This window comes from Stegodyphus dumicola, chromosome 2, assembly GCF_044657685.1.
Source record: "Stegodyphus dumicola isolate Sdum_Otavi_A_Nest chromosome 2, ASM4465768v1".
Lineage (NCBI taxonomy): Eukaryota > Metazoa > Arthropoda > Arachnida > Araneae > Eresidae > Stegodyphus > Stegodyphus dumicola.
The window spans coordinates 186,810,499-186,829,171 of NC_140769.1; the positions used below are offsets into that span (position 1 = coordinate 186,810,499).

Below are 18,673 nucleotides of genomic sequence, written 5' to 3' on the forward strand. Positions count from 1 at the left end.
TTTCCGAATATTCCAGATAGTATCTGGAAAAAGAGGAGTGGGGGAGATTGTAGCTGTTCTTTAGATTTAAATTTAGGCTGAATAAATGATTTTGACATTTCGATATGTGCATCATATAAAAACCAACGGAACTGAGAAATATTCTGTTTAGAAAGCACAGTAAAACTCTTTTAAGTGTTCATAAACAAATCTCAGACTGAACATCAAAATTAATTATCAATGCAAATACTGCAAACGTTATTGTGCAATACGTGCGGCGTAATTCTTCCATATGTGATATTACGCAATCGGAATCAACACCTGCCGGTATTCGGAGAAAAAAGAACTAAATAAAGGAAAAGAAAGAGACTTTCTAATCTGGGGTGTTCCTGATTCTAATTTTCAACAGACTGTATTAAATTTCCGGAATAGAATCAATCTTCGCTTGGGTTGGGTAAATCGCAAAAACTTTTAGTCCTATACAATCCAGATTGGACAGTGACAAAAAAAGTCCACTTCTTCAATATTAGAGATTTTGCGGAGAAACTCCCAACCTCTGCACTGTATAATGTATTGGCAAAGAAAATGAAATTATTTTGACTATTCGATTACTTTCCTTTTATTTAAGCCATTCCGAATACTATTCCTTAGAAAGCTAATCTGTGTAAAAACACACCCATTTTTGGAAGTTTATACTTCAGCAGTTACTGCAACTATATGATTATAAATATTCATACATATGCTCATAATATAAGCATAAAGATCATAATAAACACGAATATGAACTGACCACGCGGAACGAGAATGCAAATTATTAAAATCTTGATAGAAATTCAAATGTGTGTAGTATTTCGGAGGGAGAAAAAGAATACCGAATGTACCGGAATTTTCTACGTTTTCGCAATTCTTTGGCCAATAGAACGACGTGCACCTGTCTGTACTCTCGCGCATACCATAGGTTACGTTAATACAGAGGAAGGGGGGAAAGCAATTTTCGGGAGTATGATTCACCATCTGACGTTGCATATAAGAAAGAAAAGTTGTTTATTTAGTTTCGACTTTGGTACAGGGAAAAAAATGTGCATTCATTAAAAACAAAGGATTAAAAAAAAAAGCACTAAAAGCAAAAAATAAGCACTAAAAACAAAAAAATAAGGGCTTTAAAGAAAAAGTAAGCACCTATAAGGACCTTTATATTTTATTTCCAAATATAAGGACTTATAAGCACTCGTAAGGACCGCTACGAACCCTGGTGATTTTGGCAATGTTCCAACTAAAAATCCCTAACGGGATAAACTGATGTCGCTTTTCCCACGCCGGGGGAAAATATAGTTAGAACACACAGGAACGATGATATTGTAAGATGTGTAGATTCGGCACTGTACCGCATATGATATTTCATATTTGTTTCAATCATGTTGTTATTGTTTTCAATAAATAATCAAAAGACAACTACTGTGAATTAAATGACTCAACACTTCAGAACGAAGATATCACAGGCAACAATTTTCCTTTCTTATTGTTGCTGATAGATTTTTGATGAAATTGCGTCATTTTAAATAGTTTCATTCTTCTAGAAATATGGGTTTGGCAACTATGCAGTTTTTAAATTTAACGTTTGGTGTTCCCTTCAGCCATTTTTCCGATACATTTAAAAGCCAGACAAAGGCTGGCAGCGAAGCTGCTAATAATATTTATAATATAAAATTATGTTTATAATATATTTTAAATGAACATCATAATTTAATTTTCCCCATATTATTCCTATAGTATCAAAATATCTAAATTCAATTTTATTTGCACACATATAACCACTTAATTTAGATACCAGTAAACAATGCTTGTTAGTTTTGGGAATTACAGCTGAATAGTGATTTACATTACATTTCAGGATCAGTAAGAAGTAAGGGAATAGGTATTTTTGAATTTATTATTTGCTCCTACACATCATCATCAACAGTGCAAGAAAATAACAAGCGATTTTTTTTTTTTTTTTTTTTTTGGCAATATGCTTCCATTCCAAGAGTTTTGAAGTTCTGCAAGTGAAACACTGTTATAAAAATTATCCTCTTTTATGGCTTGATATAAATATACATCATGTCTAGATACAGGATGATCAGCGAATAAGCCCTGATTTCAAAATTAAATATCTCTACAACAAAGATCGATAGAATTATGCGGTAAACTGTACTTTTATTAGCACAACTGTAAAAATGGTGTACAATAGTTTAGAAAATTTAGTTACGAAACTCGTTAACAAAAGGCGCTCTAATACCAATAACCTATCAATAGCCTTTAAAATGTGCTTCGAAGTCGAAAGTGATTAGTACGACTATTGGCTAGTGAAAAGAGGCTAGCGTAGAAAGTGAAATAATCCATTCCATTGAACAACGTGTTTTTTTGGTTCTGGAATTTCAGCAATTAGAACATAGTCCTACGGCAACACGTCGCAGTTTTCAAAGCGATTCGATGTTCCAGTTGGACACGATGCGAAAACCATTTGCACGTTCTTCGCGAAATTCGAAAGGACTAGCAGCGTGGCCAATGATCGAAAGGGAAATGTTGGGCCTAGGCAAACTGTAGTCACTCCTGGAAATACAGCCAAAGTTTCTGGAATTGTTCAGCAAAATCATAGGAAAGGTATTTGATGGATTGCATTAGAGACAGGTTTGAAGTACACGAGCACACAAAAAATATTTAAAAATAGCCTACGGCTGTTTTCATACAAAATCCAAAGTCACCGTGAAAGCTGTGCAACAAAGGGTTGACTTTGCGAATCAGATTCTAACATAACACTGATCGACAACAACAGATTTGATGGGAGCTGCATCTGCTTCACAGATGAGGCACATTTTCATTTGAATGGAATCATTAATAAACAAAACTGGAGATTTTGGGGTTCTGAAAATCCTCATTTGTGTGAAGAGAAAGCACTACATTCGCCTAAAGTTACGCATAGGCTGCGGTATACGCCAGAGGCATTATCGGACCCTTTTTCATACGAGAAACGATAACTACTGAACGTTACGTAACAATTTTGGAACAATTTGTCAGCACTCAACTAGCATTGGATGATCGACCAGTTATTGACTGGTTCATGCAAGATGGGGCTCGACCCCATCAAAAAGATAAAGTTTTTCGCTTTCTTCATGAATACTTTGGGAATAGAGTAATTGCGTTAGATATCCGCAATTTACTGACACAGGAATAGCTTGGCTTCCATATTATCCCGATCTGAGTCCTTGTGACTTCTTTCTGTGGGGCACATGTGGGGCATATTGAAAGACACTGTCTATCAAAACAATCCCACTACTCTAGATGAGCTTGAATCATTGATTGGTGTTGCATGTGATTCCCTTTCCGTTGAGACACTGCAAGACGCGACGTCAAATTTCACCGTTCGTTTATGCCACCTCATTGTTTCGAATGGTGAACATTTTGAAAAAATTTTATTTTGATTGCAAAGTTCCACTTTATTATTGGGTTTTTTTTTTACTCCTTTCAGAGAAAACGTTTTCGGCGCAGAGCGCCATCTGTTAACAATTTCTAAACTTTTGTACACCATTTTTACAGTTTTGCTAGTAAACCGCATAATTCTATCGATCTTTGTTGTAGAGATATTTAATTTTGAAATCAGGGCTTATTCGATGATCATCCTGTATAATAGAAATAGCCTTAATATGTGCTGCATTACATCTTATTACATGTTTAGACAAATATCTGTTAAGAATTTAAAGTGAAGTACCACTTCTGGTTTTATAACATATAGTCAAAAATCTAGCATCTCAATCTCAATAATTACTGTATATATAGATATATATGAGTTTTAAATATCAAATATGAGAAGTTTTGCATTATATACTGTAGTTTTTCCTGAAAATCTATTCATAGCTTCAAGCAAAGTATCACTTCTGGTTTACCAATTCTAGCAAAAACCTAATATATTATTCCTATTGACAATAAAGTTTTAGATTACATTTTAATACAGTTTTTTTAATTAAAAAGTGTTATGGCTTTATTTCCAGTTGTTTGGTTTTACCCAAAATCTAACCAGTTCTTTATAAGAATGCAGAAAGCTTAAACTCTTCACTCCTGATGTCAAACAACTTGGAGCACTGAATGTCACTGTGAGACTGAGTACATTTTGCAATAAAGCCTAACATGCAAACATAATTCCTGTACAACCTGTTTCTTATATAAATATTTGGATTCCTGCATATATTATTTAAATAATATTTTTTATAACATAAACAGAAAGTTTTATAACATATAGTCAAAAATCTAGCATGTTGTTCTCAATAATTACTGTATATATAGATGAGTTTTAAATATCAAATATGAGAAGAGCTATTTATCATGGATTAAAAAATCCTCATAGATCACATGGACCAATAGACATTGTAAAAATAGTAAAAATGTGTTTTGGGAACCCTAAGTCATGCTCATTTGCAGAAAACTGACTATCGAATTTTTTGACCAAAGACCCCCCCCCCCCCAAAAAAAATACATAGGTTGGTGGCTCATAAAAATCATGAATAAGAAAAGTTTAGAATTTCTCCTAAATTTCTTAAAATACTTACTTAAAAATGTAAAAATATAATTTTTTTTTTTTTTTTTTTTAAATTTGGAATAAACAACAATAATTTACTCACATGTGTTTTTCCACTACCAGTTTGCCCATATGCAAAACATGTAGCCATACCTCCTTCAAACAAAGTCTGAACCAGAGGTCTAGCCGTAAACCTAGAACAAATTTTAAAAAGAATTACTTAAAAAGTTTTAATAAAATGGATTTCTTACAATTTTTCAAAAGAATATACCAGGAATGTCATAATACCAAAAATGACAGAAATAACACAAAGCATAACATTAAAAGTAATTTTGAATAACTTATTATAAGTCGAATATGATTTTTTACCTAAAATATTACCATAAAAATTCAATTATTTTTTACTTCAATAATTTTATGCAATGACATTCAGAAGCCTAATATTTTACTTACAGTACATCAGATTTTGCAATTATTTTTCCTCCAATTTCTGATAAAAAATACTACAAGAATTAAAACTAATCTTTCTTATTAAAGACTGCTAAAACAAAACTTCATTCAAAAATTACCATTATAGCACAAATAAAGCTCGTACTTTTAATTTAAAACAAAAGAAATTACTGCCAAATTTATAACATGATATTTAAATTAAATATGGATTCAATAATTTTGTGTTACGGTTTCTTAAAACTTTAACACAAAAAGGTACTAGTCTTAAATATACCCCCAGATGTATGTCGTCGCAAACGTGGCGATATGTGTTCTGTGCTGGTTTTTGGCACGATGTTGTGTGTATGGCAACCCTTTTGATGTTGAAACTTTTTTTTTGCTGGAGTGGTTGGTTGGTTTGGTGGACATTTTGAAATGGCTTATGTTGCAATGAAAGACGTTGTGGCAAAACTTCAGTAGCGTATTTTGGATTGTGTGCAAGGTACGATGTTCGAGTTGTTAATGAGTCTTTTGTTCACGGGGGTTTTTATGCAGATTTTATTCATGAACATATGTTGGACTTTGTATGCTCTGTGTCTCAGAAGATAGGGTGAAAGGATAAAGCAGTGGGAACTGATGAGTTTTGCTGATGTTTGAAATTGATATTTCTGCTGTTTGTAGAAGCATTCACAATGGTAAGTGCATTTTATTTTATTGTTGTTCTTATTTTATATAATATGCTCATTGTTCTTTTGCAATGAATTTGTCATTATTGTTGTTTTTTGAATTGTTTGTAATTTATTTTAGGTATTTTAGCTTATTTTGTTGATTTGTGTGCAATGACTAGATGGTGCAATTCTGATTTTTTTTTGGGGGGGGGCATATTTTAAATCTATATATATTGGAGAAATGAAAATGCATTTTTCCTTTCTAGAAAATATTTTTTTTTTTTATATAGATTTTTATCAGGAGAAACTAATTTGCTAGAAAAACCATTTTCAGATGTTATCACAAAATAAATAAATAAATAAATAAATAAATAAATTTCAGTCAAATTACAGTCCATTTCTATTTATTGCATAAAATAAAAAAGTAAAATATATAAAATTTAAGAAAACATAAAGCACAGAGGAAAATATATCTTAGAAATGCAGTCTAATATGATAAGAGTTCAAAACAGGATTCGAGGCAAAGTCCAACTTTACAGCCTTTGGACCAGATTCAATAAATCTAATTATTAATCTAATTAATAATTAAATAAGTTAATTAAATAATCAAGATAATCGCTGAATGTTTTCCAGCAGCCATTTCTGTAAGAAAATAGTGCAAAAAGTGGAGTTTGAGGGGCAATACCCAAGTGCCTTCAAATGTCGCAATTTAGTGGACAACTAATGATTCTGTTGGCCAAACCGTAAACTTAACGTCTAATAATGTATATAATTCATTTGTGGTTAAACGGGGAAAAAATGGGATGTGCTCCTCGATAAAGGAAGAAAAACACATGTCCGCGGAAATCGCAGGATGAGCAACCAGAGGGTTAAAACAGATTTTGTCATGGATTCTTGTCAGATATTTTTGGTTAGAAACTTTGTTTTTGCTATCTAATTTTTTTGTTTTTGGATTTTTGGCATAAATTGTGTGTTAAAAACATGATTTATGCAAACATTTTAGGCTTAAAGTACAAAATATACACAAAAAATAATATGATGTTGGTGTATTTAATTACCGCAAAGCACACGAGGGCTATCTGCCTAAGGGCAGGGATGCCTTCGTGGAGGACTTTCTAAGGGAAACTGGCTCGTATACACGTTACACATGGGGAAAACCACGAAAACGCCCATGCAGCCAGCCCGAAAAAAAAAATAATATGGTAATATGGTGCTGTGGAAGTAATATAGTAAGGAATAAGCAATGTGGTGCCATGGAGTTTTTCGCCAAAAATGTTTGGCAAGAAATTTGTTGCCAACAGAAGGCATGTATAAGAGTAGTTCCCACAAAAACCATAATTTGAAACCTTAGCATACTAATACTTTTTAAAACATTCATTTTTAAAAGGTATTTGCAAAATAAAAAGTATGTATTTTTTACTTGCATATTTTCTATTAACTTAGAATCTTTCTTTATTACTCTTGAGATTTCTTGAGAACTCAAGAATTACCCTAATGACCTTAATTGAAATTTACTTGAAAAAACAATGCTAAGTATTAAAAAAGTGCACTTAAAGGGGTAAAAGTTGAATAAAACAAAAATACCATTTAAATTTCTTACCTGTATACAATTTCGTTGTCTGCATTTTCATCAAATGCATAATCGAATCGAAATAATTGATTTTCTAAATATTTTGTTAAATCTACTTTGTGCTTAGGTTCATGGACAACTATATGCTCTTTGTTAGGGACTGTTACTACATCAACTTCTTTCTTTAGCTGCTCTGTATAGGGGGGGGGAAAAATATTTGTCCATCAAAAAACAAAAGAAATTACAAAAGCAAAGTATTATTAAATTAATCACATTTCTTACATAAAAAATTGTAATAAAAAGGAAAGCTGGAGGAAGAATGCAAATTTTCCTTTTATTAAGATAACATAATTACAGTCAGGGCTGAGTAAACTGAAGAATAATATGAAAGCGGGAGCATTTGACTTCAGTAACTTGCATTTTTGCATGGCAAGTATTATTTCAGAAACCGAAATATCATATTTGGATATGTACCACTGTTTTATTCATGTTTTATTCATTCCTTTATTCTTAAACTTTGAATATACTTTGTGCATTGTTTTCATTATCACTGTCTCCTCCTCCTCTCTGTGTGTGAATGCAGCAAACGTCTTTCAACTACAAGATATTCTAGTTTTTAATTTTGCCTCAGCTTCAAATGGAAGAATAATAATAATAATAATAATAAAACCTGATGTGGACAGCACATAACTTAACTTTAAATTACCCACAAATCTTGCTTCACTTCATTTAAACGTATTTCCTTGAATTATTACAAGTAAATTAACCAATTCTTCACAGGAAGTTGAAAATGACATCAAAAATTTCAAATTTTGAAATTAAATGTCCCAGTTAATTATTGTTGAACTTAATCAAACTTCTCGTACTTTTATTTTCTCATAGGTACAAAACTTTCCCAAACATTAGTGCAGGAACCGGATGACCACATTAAAAGTCAGATTTCATTATTTGCAAAAAATTATTTTTTCTTTAATTTGGCATTACCCAAACATTCCCCCCCCCCGTTTAAAACACAAAACACTTCTGTAATTTAAGTAATGACTACAAACCAATGACTGTGAATTAAAGGCCAGGTAGGGTATGTATGTGTATGTATGTATACACACACAAACACATTTAGTATTGCGAAGTGCAATAAAAAAGAGAAGTGCATAATTAGATGTTATACACAAAATTTCAATATTCTATAGTAATCATTTTTGAGTTATACGAAATACATACTTACATACATAAGTCATAAAAAAATCTTTTTTGAATGCATTTTACAAATTGTTTTGGATATAAAAGTCCCTCACCCTATCCATATGTACAGATAGCATTAAAAAATGTAAATGGCTTCGAGAATTGTCAAAATGGATACTTCCATTAAACTATGATAATCAAAATTTTTCCTGATTATTATACTTCCTTTATTTTGTACAAAGAAGTTAAAACAGATGACAGTTAATAGCAAAGTTTGCTTCAAAATGTTCCAGAAATTGTATTTCAAATTTTTACTGAACACGGAATTTTTTTAAGGTTTCCATTATGAATTAAATATCAAATGAGTCAAGTAAAGCAAAATACATTCATTGATGAAAACTCTTCTGACATCAAAATAAGAATTAAAAAATATATAAAAAAATGAATATGCACAAAATAGGTTTTATTCATGCATTGTTTTCATCCATTAATATTTGAATGATTTTTTTAAATACCGTAAAGGCCCTTATTTTCGTGAAAATGAATATATCGGTGATTTCGCAAGATGAAAATTTCGCGAATTTTATATGAGCAGAACCGAAAGTTGAAAAATTTCAAAAGTACCTAAGTAAAGTTCATCTACACATTTTATAATGCATATAGCAAACAAAAGCTAGGCTCATCTAGAACAGCCAAAGAGTTGAGAAACCATTCCAGTTTTATTTACAAAAAAGAACAGTTAATGTTTAAATCATTATGAAGAAATGCAAACCTTTTTTATTCATAGGCCTTTTTCTTACTGCAACACAAATTTGAAGAGGTTGGATTGGATCAGTGATACTAATAGGCTTATATTCAAGCTGACTACAGTATTCTCTATAAAGAAAAATTATATAAAACATTTAAAGCACAGTCAATGAATGCTTGCAAATCAAACTTTATGTTCGGAAAGATATAACTGGTTTTAGAAGGTAATAGGAAATGAGACTAAATAAAAACTGAATATAAAATGCAACTTTTTGATAAAGCATAGTGAATAAAAAGGTAGATCTTCATTCAGTTACTAACAGAATATAAAAATAAAATTCTTATATTATTTGTACCACTAAAATAAGAATTTAGAATGAATAAAAATTCAGAAATTACTCATTTTTACGTTTAATAACTTATTATTATTATTTGCATGCAATCAAACTAAGTAAATGAGACAAGCTAAAGATTTTCAATCATATATCTTTCAGAAGTTTAAAAAAAAAAAAACTCATACTTAATCATGCTCATAAATTCCCAGTTTGGATTGCCAGGATCGGTATTCATTTGTTCGGCTTTCTTCTCTGCTTGACGAGCTCTCCTTTCCTCCCGTTGTTTTTTGATTTTATCAACTTCTTTAACCACATTAGAACATCGTCGTGCTGCTGAAAGTAATATATTTTATTAAATATATAACTTTCACTTTGCAAGCTCAAAGGGAAAATTTATAAAACTAAAAATATATTTGCCTGAAAACAATGACAGAAATGAGGGTTTTATATCTCCCCTCCTTATATCAACCTCTTGAAAATAATTTTTGGATTCACCGATTTTAAGGAACCTTTCCGGAAAGAAATTCAATTTTCATCACATTTGCAAACATTCAAGCTTTATCTAGAATTTAAATCTGAGTCCAATGAGGTAGCCAGCCTCTTCACTGTGGGCCAATATCTGAACAAATAGCTAATAACATGAAATACTGGTAATTCACCCTCACTGAATAGCTTGTTTTATAAAGCTTTACCCATCTATGACTATTGCATATATACAAGCCAAGATGTATTAGAAAATACTCCACAAAGACATTTTTGTTTTTAATTAAAGAATATCAATGTGCTCTGCCACACTCTGGTAATTCACTTTATCCATTAACACTAGAACGGCGTAGGGGTCATTTTGACACCTAACACTTTTGATCATTGATTACTTTTGTTTTATTGGAAGAAATCGTTTGGAATTTTTTGACTTTTCCTAAATAGATAACAAATATTTGTAAAAAAAATTTCAGCATTCTAGGTTTGTTAGTTTTTGAAATATTGGCATGTATTCCTAGAACGGCGGACGGGGGTCATTTTAACCCCTTTACTTTTATCCCTCTTTCTGTTCGAGGCATTGTCAAAAAACCCATGAAAAACATTCACTGATAAGGATTTTTTGATTGCATTCATACTATCTCTCTTACTACTTTGTAATGTCTACATAAGTTGTTGTTCCTTTGTTTGCATTTATCTATTCGTTTGAAGAAAATACTGCAAGGAAGGTAGATGCAGGATTTTTCATGCTTACATTTCTTTTCAGAAATAGTTTATTTTACAAGTGTATTTTCCCGTTTTTTAGTTCAGCTTACTTACTACAGGTGATAACAGTTAGGACAGATGTTTTCTTGGTAATCCCAAATCAATATTTCAGTACATATGAATTCTGCCGTCAAGCTCATTATTCCCTTTCCTTTACACTGTGAGAATCATATGCTAAAATATATTCCCTATCATTTTCTGATATTCTGATATTTTTTTACTTTCTCAACTTTTACAAAATATGTCTAATAAGCGGAAAAGAAGTCTTACGGATGAAGAAATTATAAAATTGTTGCAGGAGCTATCTGAAAATGAGTCTGATGGAGGTGAAATTGTTAATAGAAACTGAAGATGAATTCCAGACACAAACTATTAGTGAATCCGAGGACAGCGAAGTAAATGAAGAAGAACTCAGCAGAAATAAACGGGCAAAAATGGATCAGGGTATTTGCAGAACTTTACAGCTCTTGATAACACTATATGAAATGAAACAAATTCCAAAAATTCAGTCTGCGGCTCCTGCTTATAATGTTCTAAAAGAAACTGCAGGACCAACATCTTTTGCAAAGAGTCATGTTTCTGAGGACAAAGTGTCTAGTGCTCTCAAGCTTTTTATTGCTGATGATATCTTGCTGCATATAAAGAAATGTACAGAATCCAAACCTCATTGGCAACTTGGAAATAAAGACTGGAAGTTATCTCAGGTTGAGTTAGATGCTTTTGTCGCTATACTGAGTTAGATGCTATTTTATGTTCGAGGAGCAATAGGAGCAAAGGGCTTAGATTTATATTCCTTGTGGTCCGAAGTTTGAGGAATTCTATTTTGCAAAGAAACTATATCAAGAGATGGATTCAAAGAAATAAAACGATTTTTAAGGTTCAATGAAGACAACAAGATCTACTTGATTACAGACTGATAAATTTGCTCTTGCATCAGACATGTGGAACAAATTTATTGAAAACTGCAAAACGTGCAACCAGCCTGGACAAAATATTACAGTTGACGAACAATTATTCCAACAAAATATTACAGTTGACGAACAATTATTCCAATCTAAAGCTAGGTGTAGATTTGCACAATATATGCCTAATAAACCTGTCAAATTTGGAATAAAATTTTGGTTATATGTCAACGTTGAATGGATTTCCTTATCTAGGAAATGATGATACAGCAAATCCCCAATTACGTTTGTCTGAAAATGTTGTCATAAAAATAACGGAGCCACATCTAAACAAAGGGAGGAATATTACCATGGATAAATATTTTACTAGCATTAAATTAGCAGAAATGTTAAAATCAAAAAATACAACTATGGTCGGCACAATGAAAAAGAACAGAAGAGAAATTCCTATATCTTTGAAAAATATGCGTAGTAATCTTTATTCATAGACAATAGTGAAACATGATAGTATCACACTTAGCATCTATCAAAGCAAAAGAAACAAAACCTTTTTTCTACTGAGCTCATTACATTCTACCGTAAAAACTGAAGACAGTCTCAAGAAGTTGAGCGATTCAATAGCATTTACAACGCAACAAAGTATGGTGTGGATATTCGTGATCATATGGCTTCAAAACTCCCAAAGATCCCTCCTCAGTCATCAGAAAAAAGAAGAAAAAAAAAAGCAAATGGATATAAAGAGAAAAATGTGTCAAGTACAGAGATGCAACAGAAACAAATCTCAAGAATATTTTGCATCTTGTTCCAAAGTTGTGTGCGGAAAATGCACTAGAAAAATTGTTAAAAATTATTTTTGCATCAACTGCATTAATTCTTAATATGTATGTGTAATCTCTAATATTTTAAAAACATTAAATAGAATTGAAAGGCAATGCTTTACATATTCCATTCAGCTACACATATAATGATATAACTGAAACATCAGAGAACATTTCTCATTTCTGGACTTAGAGAGTGAAGCATCCTCTGCGTAAGTACATAAAAAATATTATTATATAAATTGTGTTTTATTTTAGTTAACATTAGTTTTAATTTGTGAAACAATTTATTTGAAATCAATTCTTATATCAAATTAATGAGTAATTGTAGTATGATCCAATTGATCGCCATGTACTTGATACATTTACAGAATTTTAAAAAGTCAATGAACTATCATGTGATATTAAATATAAATTATGAAATACATATAAAGTACATATTTGTGCCAATGTATGGCATTTAAAATTGTTTTACCGTTTCTATTTCAGTACTTTCATCGAAGGCTCAAAATGATCCCTTACCGCCACTCCAGTAAGTAAGATTTTCCCGCCGTTCTAGTGTTACAATATTGACTGGAGTCATGTTAAAAATAAGTTTTCAACTTTATAACTTAGACCATACCTTGCAAACAATAAAGTAACAGTAAGATACAGAAAAATAATTAAGTAAAAAATTCAGTTAAAAACCAGACATTGTTATTATCAAAAAAAAAGAAAATTATGCTTAAAAATGAGTTTTTATTGAGGACTTAAATTGATTTGCTTACTTACATTCAAAAAATTCATACACTTACCTAAATTTGCATCGAATGGTGCAAAGTCGGCATGAATTACATGCTGCCAACGATTTTTAGAGAAGCAGTGGCATAATGCATTCGGAATGTGCAGACCTCTTGTCGCATTTAACAGTATTTTGTTTGTAATTAAAGAAATTATGCAAATTACTAAATCAGACACTAACAAGTACGTGGAGCAATGTATTCATGAATCAAGAGTTAAACCAAAAAGTCATGTACATAGTTGGAAACCAATTGATGTAAAAATGGAGAAACTTTCAGGATTTATTTTTGAACTTACCACAAAATCTTGTCTTGAAGATTACTGATCAAGTAAATCAGTGTTAGCAACAACTATTTTTATCAACACAATGAAAAAAGACCAATTCAAACTTTTACCAAGGTTTTGACACTTGGTGATTATGAAGACACCAATAAGAAAAGATTGCAAAAGATTTGAGTTGCTTTTCTGGATAATTTTCAAAAAATTTATATACCAGGTAAGAAACTTTCAATAGATGTGTTGATAGTTTTGAGAAGAGGACGTCTTGTTTTCAGTCAATATGTTCTGGGCAAAAGACATAAGTATATTGTAAAACTAACTGTGAGCCAAGCGGTTACTACCATAACCCCTTGTCTCACATGGTTATGTATGGAACATACTTGTATAATGTGGTACAATGTATCTTATGTCTGGATTAGGTTATGCATAAAGCATAGTAATAACTTTGATGAAGAAACATCTAACAGGAAGGACACATGCTTCATACAGATAGTTATCACATGAGGATTCCTATAGCAAATAAGTTTCTCAAAAATAAGAAAAAATTATGCAGAACTTTGTAAAGAAACCTCTCCAAAGGAACTGTGAACACAAAGTCAAAACAAGGTGAAACAGTCATGTACAGAAAGCACTGTACAGTCGTTATCAAATGCAAAGAAAAATGCAATGTCCTTATGCTTTACAAATGAGTACATAGGTAAATTGATGATCTCAAATAAAAAGAATTAAAAAAAGGGAACCTATCACCGAACTTGTGTTCTAGATTACAATAAATACACGTGTGGCACTGATAAAATTTATCATCTTCTCCTCTATTAATATTACGGAAATCATTTAAATGATACTGAATAGTTGAACTGCAATATTTAAATATCGCAGTTTCCAACTCCTGTTAATTTTTTATACCAGAGTCAGAAGAAAGCAGCCTCAGATATGGTTTTGAAAGAAAATAACATGTTCGCTTATAAGTTCTAGTGAACGCGAGGATACACCAGCTCATAGAAATTATTTCATCCACAATAAATCTTCAGAGTTTGCAGAATTTAATGAAGCACTGAGCAACAAAATTTATGGATGGCAAAACTTGTAATTTAGGAAGGCAGTATGCATCAGAAAACCCACAGAGATTGCATCTGGTGGGAAAACGCTTAGTGCTAGCCTTGTATTATGCATTGAGAAATGTTTTCAAATATTTTATTAATAAATTATTATCATTATGTATTATCATTTTAATTAGATTTATTAAAGTTTTAAAGTCAAATACTTTACAAATCTCTGAATTAAAAATCTTATACAGAAAATGACCTTAAAATCGTCAAAATGTTGATAAGTCGTCAAATTTAGAGCCAATTAATAAAAAAAAAAAAAAAAAAAAAAAAAGAATTCACATCTTCAAAAAGGAAAAGTTGATTAGGAGATTTTCATTAACAAACCAACCCCCCCCCCCCCAAAAAAAAAAAAAAAAAATTTGTCCAGAAATTCGAGTATCACATTGGTTATATTAGAAGCAGGAATCAATTTAAATTATAACCAAACAAATATATATTTGGCAGTGAATCACCCAAAAATATTCCTCCAAAATGCTAATTCACATTTAAAATGGCAGTCGTAAAAAAAACAGACAGAAATTTCAGAGGATTAAAATTAAGGACCTTCTGCCGATTTGGGCTGAAATTAAAGACTTTTAAGGAACCAAAAATCACTTCCAAAATACCTAACTTTTAAGAATTGTTCGAACTCTGAGTATAAAACACATAATAATATAAAGTTAATAAATGTATGATACAGGAATATGAAAAATACCATGATACCAGTCAATACTTACAAATTTAACTTTTCTAAAATTTTAGAAATTGGGCGAGTTTAAATATGAGAAAGCAACCAAAATCACAAATTTATAGAAATTCTGTTATCAGCAAATTCTTAAAAGAAAATTTTAAAAACTATACTTACGAGCAGGAAGCTGTGAAACAGACAGTTTTGATATTGGCTGTAATGGTCCTCCTGATGATACAGGGGCAACAGGTGTAGGTGGTGGATATTTAATTTCCACATTATTATTTTCTACTTGGGCTTTTTTATAATTTGGCCTAATAGGTAATGAACATCCTTGAAATAATAATAAAAAAAAAAAAAAAAAATACACATAAATAAATCTCTATATCTAAAGAAATAATTTTTTTCAATATTAAAAAAGCACTATTTGACAATTTATGCAACAATGATGAGCTACGTCAAAAAGTATTGTATTATAGACCACAACTCTGTAATTTGTTGTTTTAATGCAAATTCTTGTATTTCAATTATGTTGAGTTTGATTACTTCTAAGACAATCTCGATTAGCACTCTGCTGAAATATTTAAACCTTGTACAGATGTGTTTAGAGAACTACAGAGCCAAACGGTAACTTAAGATCTTAGAGGATGTTATCCTTTATACATAGATCAAGTACATCCAACTTACTTAGTAAATTAATTGGCTTGAAAAGAGCACATGTAATTACATCATGCAGATGATAGTTTTCTTGAACCATGATTTTTTTTATTAAATGTATACATAATATACATGTACTTTGTTTTTAATCAATACAAGAAAACTGCCATTCTTATTGCATTTATTTTCTACTATGCTTCACTTACTTAGCATTTCAGTGAATCATTCTTTTAGCTTCCAAATCAATTTTGATACCCCCCCCCAAAAAAAAAACATTGCATACCACTTGTATGCACATTCCAAAGCTCAATAGCACACTTTATACACATTAAAAAAAACAGTAAAATGAACAAAAGCATTCCTTTAAATTTAGAAGATACATCAAAACAGACTGAAATATGTATTATGCATCAAATATTTTTTTATAAAAGAAAAGTATTTATAAAAATGCCAAAAAGTAGTAGCTATCTGTATTCTACAATGGCCATTTTATTCTTTAAAGCTATACCTTGCACATGAAGTTCTAAGTACAGAAACTTGTAATTCTTATATTATTTTACTATGAAAAGTAATCGCATATACTAATGCCATTATCACTGATAATGCTTATGCCAAAGAAACTTCATGAATAGAATCTAAAAAAATTAATACAATAACAAAAATTCATTATTTCCTATAATTTTGTGTATTTCTCATATTTTTACGCCATGGCAAAAGAATGAAAATATTCATAAAACTGAAGTCAGAATCATTAAACATTATCAACTGCTAATTTTTTTAAAAATTAATGTAATTACATCAAATTCTATACTTCAATACAGATCTCATGGAAATAATAATGTGAATTTGAAATTTTCCACCTTTATTTTGCTAAATTTTGCAAAAACAATCTTTAATGAAGCAGCCACTACAAATTCAGTTAACAACATTTACAATTAATTTGCTGGAAAAGAGAAAATACTATAGCAACCTTTTTTTTCTGCTAAATATAAAACCAAACATAAATGAATTATTCTTTTTTGTTTTTGTTATGCATTTGGGTGCGCTCTAAAGTCTCAGTTTTCTGTGTATGCGCACTAGACGCCGGATCCACAATGTTGTATTTGTGATTTGCTGCAAAATATTAAAACCAATTTTTCCTATTTCTTTGCTCTGATAAGCATGCGAACATTAGTCACCATTAGCAATCCAGCAGTTTTATCTGGTATTGGAACAAGGAAATATTCATTCCTTTCCAAGAGAATTCCTTCAAAAATGCAAAAACATATTTCACTCAATTCCTATTTTCAAGCTTTTCAATGTCTTGTGCTTTTATACATATTTAACTATCTGTTACTCTGTTTCATGAAGTTCCTTAACTCAACAATACATAAATTGCAATGCCATAAGGAAAAGAATTTTGGAACCAAAGATCTTTTTTTTTTTCTTTGCAGGTTTTCACATTGTATCTCCAAATACTTTCCAAATATATAGTTTCAATTTGGTGGCCATTTTCATACTCTCGGTTAGTACATAAAATTCCGTGCTTTTGGGGGATAGGATATTACTTCTTTTTCATCTGATGGTAAGTTAAAAATGATTAATACTTTAAAGGGAAAAAAATGACTAATATGAATGAATGATATCACAAAAAATACTGCTTCTTTTCCAGCTGATAATTCAAAACTATCAATATTTTTCAAAGGAACAAATGGTGAATGAATAATACCACAAGGCCACTTCAGCCATCTAATCAGCCGATAATCAAATATATTGCAATACAAATATTATGAAAACAAACTACTGCTCTTTTTCCAAATGACTGTTAATTAAAAATGATTAGCTTTACAAGGGAAAATAATACAATGGGATTGTTCAGTACTTTTTGTTACCTAACAAATTTCTAGTGTGTGTTTGCAACAATAGATGATGCTACTGCCTCATGATTCAGTTATGGTTGCTATGGTAACAAACCTTTCAGATATGCGAGTTATGTGTTCATTCCTTTTTTTTTTTTTTTACTGCTACAGTGCTTTAAGTGATGTGTGCATCAAACACTGTGTCATCACGTGGACAGCATTTCTTCTATTTCAAAGTGATGTGTAAAATAAATAAGTGATACAGTCCGCTTTGTTTTTGTGAACTTATTCCCAACATTATTTGGTCCATCAAGCCGCAGCAACCTGGATATTTGCGATTTATTCATATTAGCTTCCAATTTCGTTTGAGGTAGTAATATCGAAACCAGCAGTGTATTGGATTAATAATCAGCGTAGCGTAATTTCGATTCGATTTGTGGGTTATGCATGTGACATAGTGTAGTGTGGAAACATCAGCATTGGGTTGCGTAAATTCCAATTTTCATCTCTTCTTTTGCTAAAAGTAACAGTTATTTATTGTTATTCATAATGGCTGATTTAAAACCAGTTTTAAATAAAAAGAAAGTTCTAAAAAGCAATATAACAACGTTTAAGGGCAAGGTAAATTCGAATTTAGAACAAGCAGAAATTTTAGAAGTAAAGTTGTTTAAAACGAAACTATATGCTTTTAATATTGAACTTTGCTTTATCTTTGAGGAATTTTTTTCTTTTTTTTCTTTTTCTTTTCTTTTCTTTTCTTTTTTTTTTTTTTTTTTTTTTTTTTTTGTTGTGTCCTGAAAAAGATTGTCATACATTCATTACGGAACAACAAAGAATACAAGAAACTTTAGATGAATTATGGATAACTATAAATAAAAATAATAAAATAAATAAAAATAATTTAAGTAAATACAAAATC

The 18,673-nt window shown here is 30.7% G+C and overlaps 1 protein-coding gene across 4 annotated transcripts in view; it reads right to left on the bottom strand.

Annotated features, from left to right (window-relative positions):
* Klp10A (kinesin-like protein 10A) overlaps positions 1–18,673 on the bottom strand; it is a 115,749-nt gene that overhangs the window by 64,057 nt on the left and 33,019 nt on the right. For 3 of the 4 annotated variants that reach the window (XM_085811535.1, XM_085811532.1, XM_085811533.1), the window contains 5 exons: positions 15,437–15,592; positions 9,645–9,792; positions 9,150–9,253; positions 7,226–7,388; positions 4,632–4,722 (listed from right to left, as the gene is read on the bottom strand). In XM_085811535.1, the coding sequence (XP_085667661.1) occupies positions 4,632–4,722; positions 7,226–7,388; positions 9,150–9,253; positions 9,645–9,792; positions 15,437–15,592 (662 nt within the window). The remainder of the gene's footprint in view (positions 1–4,631; positions 4,723–7,225; positions 7,389–9,149; positions 9,254–9,644; positions 9,793–15,436; positions 15,593–18,673) is intronic. The other variant, XM_085811534.1, reaches the window with a different exon arrangement.